This window comes from Hippocampus zosterae, chromosome 5 (genome assembly GCF_025434085.1).
Source record: "Hippocampus zosterae strain Florida chromosome 5, ASM2543408v3, whole genome shotgun sequence".
Classification (NCBI taxonomy): Eukaryota; Metazoa; Chordata; class Actinopteri; order Syngnathiformes; family Syngnathidae; genus Hippocampus; species Hippocampus zosterae.
Genome location: NC_067455.1, coordinates 9,615,190 through 9,627,036, shown reverse-complemented (window position 1 = coordinate 9,627,036; position 11,847 = coordinate 9,615,190). Strand labels below are relative to the sequence as shown.

General features: G+C 43.3%; 4 protein-coding genes across 6 annotated transcripts; 3 read left to right on the top strand and 1 right to left on the bottom strand.

Moving 5' to 3' along the window:
* Window positions 1–205: 205 nt before the first annotated feature.
* LOC127601490 (serum amyloid P-component-like) lies at window positions 206–11,465 on the bottom strand. 2 transcript variants are annotated; one of them, XM_052066816.1, is made up of 4 exons: window positions 11,458–11,465; window positions 1,911–1,968; window positions 1,160–1,262; window positions 206–852 (listed from the first exon to the last, which is right to left on the bottom strand). In XM_052066816.1, the coding sequence occupies exons 2-4, from the start codon at window positions 1,966–1,968 to the stop codon at window positions 345–347; spliced, it is 669 nt and encodes a 222-aa protein (XP_051922776.1). In that variant the 5' UTR covers window positions 11,458–11,465; the 3' UTR covers window positions 206–344. The 2 variants fall into 2 exon arrangements, with proteins under 2 accessions (XP_051922776.1, XP_051922775.1); XM_052066815.1 differs by lacking the exon at window positions 11,458–11,465 and adding an exon at window positions 2,097–2,192.
* On the top strand, window positions 3,003–4,081 carry LOC127601215 (serum amyloid P-component-like). The gene is given in 2 exon segments (XM_052066278.1): window positions 3,003–3,212; window positions 3,214–4,081. Coding segments are annotated over 2 exon segments (417 nt in total). The 3' UTR covers window positions 3,421–4,081.
* Window positions 4,082–10,786, top strand: LOC127601489 (serum amyloid P-component-like). 2 transcript variants are annotated; one of them, XM_052066814.1, is made up of 5 exons: window positions 4,082–4,185; window positions 4,313–4,370; window positions 5,816–5,918; window positions 6,226–6,724; window positions 10,760–10,786. In XM_052066814.1, the coding sequence occupies exons 2-5, from the start codon at window positions 4,313–4,315 to the stop codon at window positions 10,766–10,768; spliced, it is 669 nt and encodes a 222-aa protein (XP_051922774.1). In that variant the 5' UTR covers window positions 4,082–4,185; the 3' UTR covers window positions 10,769–10,786. The 2 variants fall into 2 exon arrangements, with proteins under 2 accessions (XP_051922774.1, XP_051922773.1); XM_052066813.1 differs by lacking the exon at window positions 10,760–10,786 and having other exon boundaries at window positions 6,226–6,867.
* On the top strand, window positions 8,159–10,786 carry LOC127601491 (C-reactive protein-like). The gene is made up of 4 exons (XM_052066817.1): window positions 8,159–8,288; window positions 8,417–8,474; window positions 9,823–9,925; window positions 10,261–10,786. The coding sequence occupies exons 2-4, from the start codon at window positions 8,417–8,419 to the stop codon at window positions 10,766–10,768; spliced, it is 669 nt and encodes a 222-aa protein (XP_051922777.1). The 5' UTR covers window positions 8,159–8,288; the 3' UTR covers window positions 10,769–10,786.
* Window positions 11,466–11,847: the final 382 nt, after the last annotated feature.

Sequence of the window (11,847 nt, the reverse complement as noted above, 5' to 3'; positions counted from 1 at the left end):
CAAAAAAGCAAAAGTCGTTCTTCAGATTTTTCCCAATAAAGTTCAGATATCCTAGTAGGTCGTTACGCCGTGTTGTTGCAGAATCAATTCGTTTCCATGGACAAATGAAGAAAGGAAGTTGAAAGTTAGAGATGAAATTGTTTAACAACAAATGAAAAACGTGTTTTATCATTTTTAAATATTAAACTTGAGTAAAAGAGTACACTTTTTGTCTGGATGAGAAATATCTTTTATTCTTTGAACGTTTTTCATGGGAAGGACGCGTCTTCTACAAAAGTGAATGCAGTATTTCAACTTTTGTAGAAAACGGGCAACTTCAATTCCTATTTCACAGCTAGATTCTTTTACATGACCTCTTGCTCCACCAAAATGTTGCCAACTACTTCATGCTCGAGGGCTCTCCAGTTGAACACGTTCCCTGGGGTGAAGCATGAGTCGTCCTCGTAGTTTTGGATCTCCTGTGGAGAGAGGACGCGGTCCCACATGTGAAGTCGCGAGATCATGCCAACAAAGGACTGAGTGGCATCAAAGCCTCCCCCGTAGGAGTCTTGCTCTTGGCCCAGAATGGAGATGGGCTTGCCGCTGATGGGTTGCCCTGAATGGATAAACTTCTTCTCGGTGGATTTGCCATCCATCCACAACTGACCAAAGCCATCTTGAGAGTCCCAGGTGGTGCACATGGTGTGCCAGTTGTTGGGAGGAAAAGACAGAGACTTGAAGTCTGCAAAACCATCTCGAGTGTGCACCCTTATAACGCCGTCATCTTTTGTCTTGAAGAGCACAATATCATTGATCATCGCCGGTGTGGCCAGAGAGAAGAGCACGTAGTTCCTGCTGAGATCTGTCTTGAATCTAAATAAACACGCCACAGTTCAGTTGCGGTGGAGAGTATTTTTACCCTTTGTTTTTTTTAAAGAGGGTTAAAGCAATTTCTTGCCGATCCCAGTTCAAACTTACTGTCAAACTAAATGGTCAGAAAAAGTCAATACGTACATACATGTATTCTTTATCCTCTATCACTCCAACTGAGGAGGTTTTTAATGGCTACGTGCATAGCCTATAAATATTTCGCTCTTTACATTTGATTTAATTTGTCATTCTTATTCTCAAAACGAGTGAATGAAAGCAAGCCAAGGGCCGCTGGTGATACCCAGGTTACCTGAGACAGATGGTGTATGCACTCAAGGATGTTTTGGGTGTCATCAGTTTCACGTGATCTGTGGCAGTCTCCCTCGGGAAGACAAGGACTTTGCCAGAAAGATCTGCACACATCAAGAAGGATAAAGATGTAATGGGAGGAATTAGGAAGACAAGACATGTTTTCAAGGGTGAGTATCCATCAGTGGTTCTCAAATGAGGGTGCTGGACCCCTGGGGGTCTCCAAAAAATGTACAATAAATGATGTGGTATCAGTTAAAAGGTGCATATAGCTACATGCTGGTACCGGCGCGCCAATAAAAAGGCAGGAGTAGGGTGGCAGGGTCTTTCCAATATTTCCACCCTATAAGGAGTCCCTGGACCCAAAAAGTTAAGTCTTTAAGTGTGGGAGTCTGTCAGCATCGGCAGGAGGCTGCCAACCTCACCCCGGTGAAAGTGCAAGGAGACAAAAAAAAGCAGATCATTTCCTCTTTGGCTTTGACTTTGTATTATCACTTTGCTGTGCAGGATTTCTAGAAACTTTGCTCGGCCGTTCCAGTTGCATTAAGGACATTATCACATCTCCTCTACTGAAGGGTTTGACATTTTCCTTTGACACCCCTAGTCTCAAAAAGGACGTTTTGGTTGGTGCAAACTCATGACGACCCATTGCAAAAAGCAATCTGTGAACAACAGTGAACCCCCACTTTTCCCATCTCTCTCACTTTGCACGCTATTTTGGGTGTGTGCTTGTGACGCACACTCTCACCTACCTTGTGTATCTGCATAACAAGATGCAAGCATCACCATGAAAACCAAGAGTTTCTCCATCTGAAATGCAATCAGTTTTGCATCACTGTACTACTCAAAGACAAAACGTTTCGGCACATTGTCATCATCCAAAAGCAATATCCTGAGTTTTCTTTTTTCCAGCAGCTAGCGCAGTTGACTTCTCTTACCTTGTCTCGACTGTGCAGCTTCGAGTAGAGAGGTGAGCTCCCTTTTTACAGTATTTATAGGGAACCTTGTTGATTTCATGGATAAGGACTCTGTACTCCTGGACTTGAGTCAAAAGTTTTTAATTGTGCAATGTACCGGGCACACTGGCCAAGTTATACAAAAAAATGGACAGATGTCCCATCATGACCTTTGCACTCTCAGTCTAACACTGAAATGGAAAATTTTCTCTTTTGACGGGCTTGTGGGGACTGACGGACGACTTTGTGGACTGGTTCCTTAAGACAGACACCAGATCAACCTCAGGAAAATTAAGCAGTTGGTTGTGGATTTCGGCAGGAAACGTTCTTCACCTGCACCAATGAACATCCAGGGTACGGACATTGAGAGGGCGACCTCCTACAAGTACCCTGGTTGTTGTTCTCAACAATAAACTAGACTGGTTTAGGTTGAACAACATGGCGCAGTTTTCCGCAGCTGCCCGGATTCCGGCTCAGGTTGAACATGTGCTGGACAATGTCACACAGCTGGTCGGAGCAGGTCCTGAGGAGCCGGGAGCTGATTTTGTTGTCCGGACCTGCTGTCGACCTCACCTTCATCTTCCTCAGTTGGCTCCTCGGCTGCACTGTCGTAACAGGCAGCCAGGAGGAGGAGTCACGTCTTGTCCTTCAGAGGCAAAAGTGCCGAAACTGTATTTTATAGGGAAGTCATTCAAAAAAAAAAAAAAAGATTGGCAAGAAATTGCTTTAATCCTCTTTAAAAAAACAAAGGGTAAAAATACTCTCCACCGCAACTGAACTGTGGCGTGTTCAAGACAGCTCTCAGCAGGAACTACAGCCTCTTCTCTCTGGCCACACCAGCGATCAGCAACGACTTTATGATCTTCGAGAATACCTGAAGAAGGCGTTATGAAGGTGCATGTTCGACAGGGTGGCGCAGACTACATGGCTCTGTCTGTTCCTCCCAACGCCTGGCACAATGTGTGCACCACCTGGAACTCTGAAGATGGCATTTCTCAGGTGTGGATGGATGGCAAACCCACCATCAAGAGGTTTATCTATTCAGGGCAACCCATCAGGGGCAAGCCCAGCACAGTCCTGGGCCAAGACCAAGACTCTTTACGGGGGAAGCTTCGATGCCACTCAGTCCTTGGTCAACATGATCTCACGACTTCACATGTGGGACTACGTCCTGTCTCCAAAGGAGTTCCGACGCTACGAGGGAGACTCAAACTTCACCCCGGGGAACGTGCTCAACTGGACAGCGTTAGACTATGACATTGCCGGCAGACTTTTGGTGGAAGATGAGTTCACTTTAGAAGTCTGAAATTACACTTATGGATTATTAAACTTGCATTTGAATATCATGTCTTGACTTTTGAGTAGGGGCGCGTTTGTCACAGGGCAAGATGGCCTGCTGGAACAGTTGAATTTGATTTTTGGGGGTTAATCGCTTACCCACATCACGTAAGGGGAAGGTGCCAGCATTGGTGGTGGTCCCCATGTTGACTTGAACATGAAAAAATATGACACAAAATATTTTCTGAGATGAACAGCAATAATACGAGAACTTGTATCCTTCTGTCTGAAGTTGTAATACGTTCACATGGCTTGCAGGTAACTTTTTTTTTGTGGATTTGGTGCAACAGTTAATTGTCTTTTGGGAGAAAACTTCACTCAATTTAAAATATAGAAATGGAAGAACCAGTTACCAATGCTTGTACATCTTTTCCACTCGTGGTGTATTTAAGATTTCACTGCAGGACTGCCAACTGATTGACTATACAGAAGTGCAATTGCAGAAATTCATCAAGTCTCGTCTTTGCAGCCCTCCTGGTTTCTCTTGAGTTGACCAAGTCAAGAGAAAATTTTCCATTTCAGTGTTTGTCGAAGAGTACAGAGGTCATGATGAGAAATCTGTCCATTTTTTTGTATAACTTGGCCACAGTGTGCCCGGTACATTGCACAATTAAAAACTTTTGACTCAAGTCCAGGAGTACAGAATCCTTGTCCATTAAATCAACAAGGTTCCCTATAAATACTGTGAAAAGGGAGCTCACCTCTCTACTCGAAGCTGCACAGTCGAGACAAGGTAAGAGAAGTGAACTGCGTTGGCTGCTGAAAAAAAGAAAACTCAAATATTCTTTTGGATGATGACAATGTGCCGAAACGTTTTTGTCTTTGAGTAGTACAGTGATGCAAAACTGATTGCATTTCAGATGGAGAAACTCTTGGTTTTCATGGTGATGCTTGCATCTTGTTATGCAGATACACAAGGTAGGTGAGAGTGTGCGTCACAAGCACACGCCCAAAATAGCGTGCCAAGCGAGAGAGATGGGAAAAGTGGGGTTCACTGTTGTTTACAGATTGCTTTTTGCACCAACCCAAACTTCCTTTTTGAGACCAGGGGTGTCAAAGGAAAATGTTAAACCCTTCAGTAGACAAGATGTTATCAAGTCTAGTGTCAAGTACAACATTATTGTCAAATGTGCATACCGCACAGATGAAATTTCCTCCCTCTGAAAACAGACAACAAGATTTTATAATCTCATTACAATCTCCCTAATGAAACTAGCACAGACAAGCAAAGTATCTTAAATTCCCGCATAGTAAAGTGATTATACAAAATCAAAGTCAAAGATGAATAGATCTGCTTTTTTGTCTCCATGCACTTTTACCGGGGTGAGGTTGGCAGCCACATGCAGATGCTGATAGACTCCCACACTTGACAAAGTCAAGGCCCGGGGGCCAGATGCGACCCACCGCGTCATTTTGTGTGGGCCGCGGGAGCACATTATGTGTGTCAACTATCACGATTCTTGCTGAAGTCTGAACATAAATGGTAAAGTGTCAGTGGTCATAAATAATGTTGAGATTTTGCACCGGCCCTCCGAGGGAGGTCGTAACACCAAAGTGGCCCGCAACAAAAAAATGAGTTTGACACCCCTGCCTGCCTGACAGGCTAGAAATATTGGAAAGACCCTTTGTCCAACTGCCAATCAAACCTGTCTAGCATACAAACTCCAAAATGCCAAAGGGAAGTTGTTTGTCGGCTTTGATAAAGTTATCATGTTCATTTTTTTTAGACGAAAATTGTTTTTGAGAAAATAATTCAGTGTCGGAAATAACGAGACTTACCTATATTTTGTCAAGTCAAGTAAACTGTATTTATAGAGCACTTTCAAACAGCCATCGCTGCATACAAAGTGCTGTACATGGAGCAATTTAACATGCACAATAAGCAGTAAGACAAATCAGGAATAAAGACGGTAGAAAGCACCAAACTAAAACCAAGAACAAATCTAAGTCATGCTGAATTTGAATGCTGAATTGTCACACTTAAAAGTCAATCTTGATAGAGTAGTCAGGTGGAACACATTCACCAAGTTTTTAACAAATCACTTTTTTTTTTATCAGTCGTCCTTGTCAAAATGACTTTTATTCTGAAAAAAATAACTTTACAGGAATCACTACAATAAAAACTTAAACAGGGCAAGGGCGAGATGCGTTAGTATGCTTGTTTTTATTGGTGTGCCAGTACCAGCATGTAGCTATATGCACCTTTTAACTGATACCACATCATTTATTGTACATTTTTTGCAGACCCCCAAGGGTCCAGCACCCTCATTTGAGAACCACTGATGATGGATACTCACCCTTGAAAACATGTCCTGTCTTCCTAATTCATCTCATGACGTCTTTATCCTTCTTGATGTGTTCAGATCTTTCTGGCAAAGCCTTTGTATTCCAGAGTCGGACTGCCACAGATCATGTGAAACTGATGACACCCAAAACATCCTTGAGTGCACTCACCGTCTGTCTCAGGTAACCTGGGTATCACCAGCGGCCCTTGGCTTGCTTTCATTCACTCGTTTTGAGAATAAGAATGACAAATTAAATCAAATGTAAAGAGTGAAATATTTATAGGCTATGCACGTAGCCATTAAAAACCTCCTCAGTTGGAGTGATAGAGGATAAAGAATACATGCATGTACGTATTGTCTTTTTCTGACCATTTAGTTTGACAGTAAGTTTGAACTGGGATCGGCAAGAAATTGCTTTAACCCTCTTTAAAAAAAACAAAGGGTAAAAATACTCTCCACCGCAACTTAACTGTGGCGTGTTTACTTAGATTCAAGACAGATCTCACCAGGAACTACGCCCTCTTCTCTGTGGCCACACCAGCGCACACCAACGACTTTCTGCTCTTCAAGAATACCGAAGAAGGCGATATGAAGGTGCATGTTCGAGACGCTGGCGCAGACTTCATGGCTCTGTCTGTTCCTCCCAACGCCTGGCACACCGTGTGCACTACCTGGAACTCTGAAGATGGCACTTCTCAGTTGTGGGTGGATGGCAAACCCACCATCAAAAAGTTTATCTATTCAGGGCAACCCATCAGCGGCAAGCCCAGCACAGTTCTGGGCCAAGACCAAGACTCTTACGGAGGAGGCTTTGACGCCAGTCAGTCCTTCGTCGGCACGATCTCGCGAGTTCATATGTGGGACTACGTCCTCTCTCCAAAGGAGATCCACCGCTATGAACAGGACACATGCTTCACCCCTGGGAACGTGTTCAACTGGAAAGCCCTCGACTATGAAGTAGTTGGCAACATTTTGGTGGAGCCAGAGGTCATGTAAAAGAATCTAGCTGTGTAATAAGAATTAAACTTGCCTGTTTTCAACAAAAGTTGAAATACTGCAGAACAACTTTGGTAGAGGACACGTCCTCCCAATGAAAAATGTTCAAAAATAAAAGATATATTTCAGAGTAACTCTCAACAATTTTTCTTCTTTTTATCTCCCCCTCGTGGGCAATTGGTTCTGCTGCAAGACTGCAAAAAAAGCCTCGCTGCAAAAAAAAAGCCGACGAGAACATCAAAACTATTTGCGGTTGTGCAGAGACACGTTCAATAATTATTTTATTTACAAGCGCCTTTCACAACAGTCAAGGACAATTTTCAATCAGGAACAAGAGAACAAAACCACAGATAAAATGCTAAATAATTCAACAAGAGATTAATTGAAATTGATTATGAGATTTTGAAAAGGTGGCTTTTGAGATGGGATTTGAATGTGGGAAGAGAATCTATATTACGAATGTTGGGCAGAAGTGAGTTCCAGAGTTTGAGAGCAGGACGGCTGAAAGCTCGGCACCCCATCGTGCTGAGATGTGCAGAGGGTACGACAGAGGTGGAGGGTGGACGAGGACCTGAGGGAACGGAAATTCAAATCCGACAGATAGGGGGGGTGCAAGGTTATGGATAGCTTTCAATGGCTTTAAAAAACACAAAAATAGATTACTGACATGCACAGAGACACATATTTTTTTCTCTCCCTCTCTACACTCCTCGGATTGATTTGTGAACAATCCTTGATCTACTGGTCGATCGCCGATCGACGTAGTGGGCACCCCTGCTCTACCACTAACTCTGAAGCCATCAAATTATCAACAAAAGACAAGACTGGCTTCAGTGGGGAAAGAGGCTTGAGAGATGAAGGCGCCGCTTTAAAATAAGCAGGGTAGATGAGGATCCGGAAATATAAAGTCATTCATCACGTGGCCTTTGGAACAAGATTTTACACAGACATAAAAAAAAACGTTGTCAAACCTTATACAATAACCGACAACCTGATCACCTGAATTGAAAATATATTTTTGGGGAGACTTGAAGTACAAAATACATCCTGTCTCCAAAGGAGATCTGACGCCACATGTGGAACTCAAACTTCACCCCTGGCAATGTACTCAACTGGAGTGCGTTAGACTATGACATCACTGGTCGAGTTTAGGTGGAAGATGAGCTCCCTTTGTGGAAGTCTGACATTACATTTATGAATGAAACTTGGATTTGGCATGTCTTAATTTTCCCATTTTAATTGTCAGAGGGCAAGATGGCCTGCTAGAACAGTTTAATTAGATTTTTGGGGTGAATCGGAGTTTAACACCAAGTCAATCAAAATAGAACATTTTCCAATTCAGTGTTTGAGAGTGCAGAGGTCATGCTGGGACATCTGTCCATTTTCCGGACTCTGTAACTTGGCCTCGGCGTGCCCGTTACATTGCACAATGAAAATCTGTTGATTCAAGAGTCCAGGAGTCCAGAATCCTGATCTATGAAATCAACACGGTTCCCTATAAATACTGTGAAAAGGGAGCTCACCTCTCTACTCGAAGCTGCACAGTCGAGACAAGGTAAGAGAAGTCAACTGCGCTAGCTGCTGGAAAAAAGAAAACTCAGGATATTGCTTTTGGATGATGACAATGTGCCGAAACGTTTTGTCTTTGAGTAGTACAGTGATGCAAAACTGATTGCATTTCAGATGGAGAAACTCTTGGTTTTCATGGTGATGCTTGCATCTTGTTATGCAGATACACAAGGTAGGTGAGAGTGTGCGTCACAAGCACACACCCAAAATAGCGTGCAAAGTGAGAGAGATGGGAAAAGTGGGGGTTCACTGTTGTTCACAGATTGCTTTTTGCAATGGGTCGTCATGAGTTTGCACCAACCAAAACGTCCTTTTTGAGACTAGGGGTGTCAAAGGAAAATGTCAAACCCTTCAGTAGAGGAGATGTGATAATGTCCTTAATGCAACTGGAACGGCCGAGCAAAGTTTCTAGAAATCCTGCACAGCAAAGTGATAATACAAAGTCAAAGCCAAAGAGGAAATGATCTGCTTTTTTTTGTCTCCTTGCACTTTCACCGGGGTGAGGTTGGCAGCCTCCTGCCGATGCTGACAGACCCCCACACTTAAAGCATTTTTTTGGTGTACCAAATTTCTGCCCCCCCCCCCCCACCTCCCTTTATTTCTACATCTACATCTTCTGATCCGCTTATCCTCACAAGGGTGGCGGGGGGTGCTGGAGCTTATCCCAGCTGTCATCGGGCAGTAGGCGGGGGACACCCTGAATCGGTTGCCAGCCAATCACAGGGAACACAGAGACGAACAACCATTCGCACTCACACTCACACCTAGGGACAATTTAGAGTGTTCAATCAGCCTGCTACGCATGTTTTTGGAATGTGGGAGGAAACCGGAGCACCCGGAGAAAACCCACGCAGGTCCGGGGAGAACATGCAAACTCCACAGAGGGAGGCCGGAGCTGGAATCGAACCCGATACCTCTGCACTGTGAAGCCGACGTGCTAACCACTGGACTACCAGGCCGCCCTCCCTTTATTCAAATGACAATTAAACCTATCTAGCATCCAAACTACTTCAAAAGTTAATTGTCGTCTTTGAGAGAACGTCATAATGTTCTCATTTTCAGACTAAATGTGTTTTTAAGAAAACAAATCCTGCTCTAAAAAGAACAAAGACATAAGTCAATTTTGTCATGATAAAAAGTCAATCTTGGTAGAGTAGTCAGGTGGAACACATTCACCAAGTAACATTTTTAACGAATCACAATTTGCCCTTTTTATCAGTCTTTCTTGTCAAAATGACTTTTATTCTGAAAAATTACTTTACAGTACCAATAATCACAATAATAAGAAATTGAACAAGGCAAGGGCTAGTTGCGTTTGTTTGTATTGGCACACCGATGCCAATAAATAGCCATCTGCACCTCTTGACTGATACCACATCATTTATTGTACGTTATTTGCAGACCCCCAGGGGTCCAGAGAACCTCATTTGAGAACCACTAATAGAAAATGGATGGACACTCACCCATGAAAACATGTCTTGTCTTCCTAATTCACATCATGTCCTTATTGATGTGTTCAGATCTTTCTGGCAAAGCCTTTGTCTTCCCGAGGGAGACGAACAGAGATCATGTGAAACTGATGACACCCAAAACATCCTTGAGTGCAGTCACCGTCTGTTTCAGGTAACTTGGGTATCACCAGCGGCCCTTGGCTTGCTTTCATTCACTTGTTTGAGAATAAGAATGACAAATCAAATGAAATGTAAAGAGCAAAATATTTATAGGCTATGCATGGAGCCAGAAAAAATTCTTCTCGCTTAGCTGCATTGATATTGTTTTTTTTTTGTGTGGTTTTTTTTGGGCAGAGGATAAAGAATACATGCACATGTGTATTGTTGTATTATCTGTCTGTACTCTGGCCGTTTAGTTTGACAGTAAATTTAAACCAGGATTGGCAAGATATTGTTTTTAGCATCTGAAAAAAAACACCACCACTGAACTGTGGCGTGTTTACTTAGATTCAAGACAGATCTCAGCAGGAACTACGGCCTCTTTTCTCTGGCCACACCGGGGATCAGCAACGACTTTGTCCTCTTCAAGACAAACAACAACGACGTTATAAGGATGCATGCTCGAGACGGCGGCACTGACTTCTTGGCACTGTCTTTTCCTCCCAACAACTGGCATACATTGTGCGCCACCTGGAACTCCGAAGATGGCATTTCTCAGTTGTGGGTGGACGGTAAACCCACCATCAAGAGGTTTATCCATTCAGGGGAACCCATCAGCGGCAAGCTCAGCACAGTCCTGGGCCAAGAGCAAGACGCTTATGGGGGAGGCTTTGACGCCAATCAGTCCTTCATCGGCATGATCTCGCGACTTCACATGTGGGACTACGTCCTCTCTCCGGAGGAGATCCAACGCTACAAGGCCGACTCAAACTTCACCCCTGGGAACGTGTTCAACTGGAGAGCCCTGGACTATGAAGTAGTTGGCAACATTTTGGTGGAGCCAGAGGTCATGTAAAAGAATCTAGCTGTGCAATAGGAATTAAAGTTGTCTGTTTTCAACAAAAATTGAAATACTGCATTAACAACGTTTGAAGAGGATGTGTCCCCCCCCCCCCCCCCCCCCCATGAAAAATGTTCAAAGAATAAAATATATATTCAGGCAAAAGGTGGACTCTTTTACTCAAGTTAATATTTGAAAATGTCTCTCGCTTGGCACACTTTTTTGGGTGTGTGCTTGTGACGCACACTCTCACCTACCTTTGGTTTCCGCATACCAAGATGCAACTATCCAGCCAAGGTCTGCTGGTGATACCCAGGTTACCTGAGACAGACGGTGAGTGCACTCAAGGATGTTTTGGGTGTTTTGTTTGAAGTTTTGGTTGGTGCAAACTCATGATGGCCCATTGCACAAAAGCAACATGTGAACAACAGTGAACCCCCACTTTTCCCATCTCTCTCGCTTGGCACGCTATTTTGGGTGTGTGCTTGTGACGCACACTCTCACCTACCTTGTGTATCTGCATAAGAAGATGCAAGCATCACCATGAAAACCAAGAGTTTCTCCATCTGAAATGCAATCAGTTTTGCATCACTGTACTACTCAAAGACAAAACGTTTCGACACATTGTCATCATACAAAAGCAATATCCTGAGTTTTGTTTTCCAGCAGCCAGCGCAGTTGACTTCTACCTTGACTTCTCCCACCTTGTCTCGACTGTATGTAAAATTTTCTCTTTTGAGTGACTTGGTGTTAATCTCAAAAGAAACCGGGAGGGCTGCATTGACAAGACTTGATTACTTTTCTGCAATTCTCTGAGTTCATGCACTTCTGCATAGACAAGCAGTTGCCAGTCCTGCAGTGAAATCTCGTGAGTGGAAAAGATGTACAAGCATTGGTAACTTGTTCCATTTTTATATTTTAAATTGAGTAACGTTTTCGCCTACAAGACAATTGTAATCTGTTGCATAACTGAATGCAAATTACCTATCCCCACTTGAATGTTGCACTTAACCAAACTTAAAAATCAACAGGTTAAAAAAAAAAAAAAAAAGCCATAATGCATTACAACCGTAGCCACAATTTCTCATTCCCGT

Excerpts from the sequence above, each read along its gene's own strand:
- LOC127601490 (XM_052066816.1), bottom strand. The coding sequence starts at position 1,968 with ATGGAGAAACTCTTGGTTTTCATGGTGATGCTTGCATCTTGTTATGCA. Across the intron at positions 1,263-1,910 it reads TTGTTATGCAGATACACAAG|ATCTTTCTGGCAAAGTCCTT; the intron begins GTAGGTGAGAGT and ends TGATGTGTGCAG. Across the intron at positions 853-1,159 it reads GCATACACCATCTGTCTCAG|ATTCAAGACAGATCTCAGCA; the intron begins GTAACCTGGGTA and ends GTGTTTATTTAG.
- LOC127601489 (XM_052066814.1), top strand. The coding sequence starts at position 4,313 with ATGGAGAAACTCTTGGTTTTCATGGTGATGCTTGCATCTTGTTATGCA. Across the intron at positions 4,371-5,815 it reads TTGTTATGCAGATACACAAG|ATCTTTCTGGCAAAGCCTTT; the intron begins GTAGGTGAGAGT and ends TGATGTGTTCAG. Across the intron at positions 5,919-6,225 it reads GCACTCACCGTCTGTCTCAG|ATTCAAGACAGATCTCACCA; the intron begins GTAACCTGGGTA and ends GTGTTTACTTAG.
- LOC127601491 (XM_052066817.1), top strand. The coding sequence starts at position 8,417 with ATGGAGAAACTCTTGGTTTTCATGGTGATGCTTGCATCTTGTTATGCA. Across the intron at positions 8,475-9,822 it reads TTGTTATGCAGATACACAAG|ATCTTTCTGGCAAAGCCTTT; the intron begins GTAGGTGAGAGT and ends TGATGTGTTCAG. Across the intron at positions 9,926-10,260 it reads GCAGTCACCGTCTGTTTCAG|ATTCAAGACAGATCTCAGCA; the intron begins GTAACTTGGGTA and ends GTGTTTACTTAG.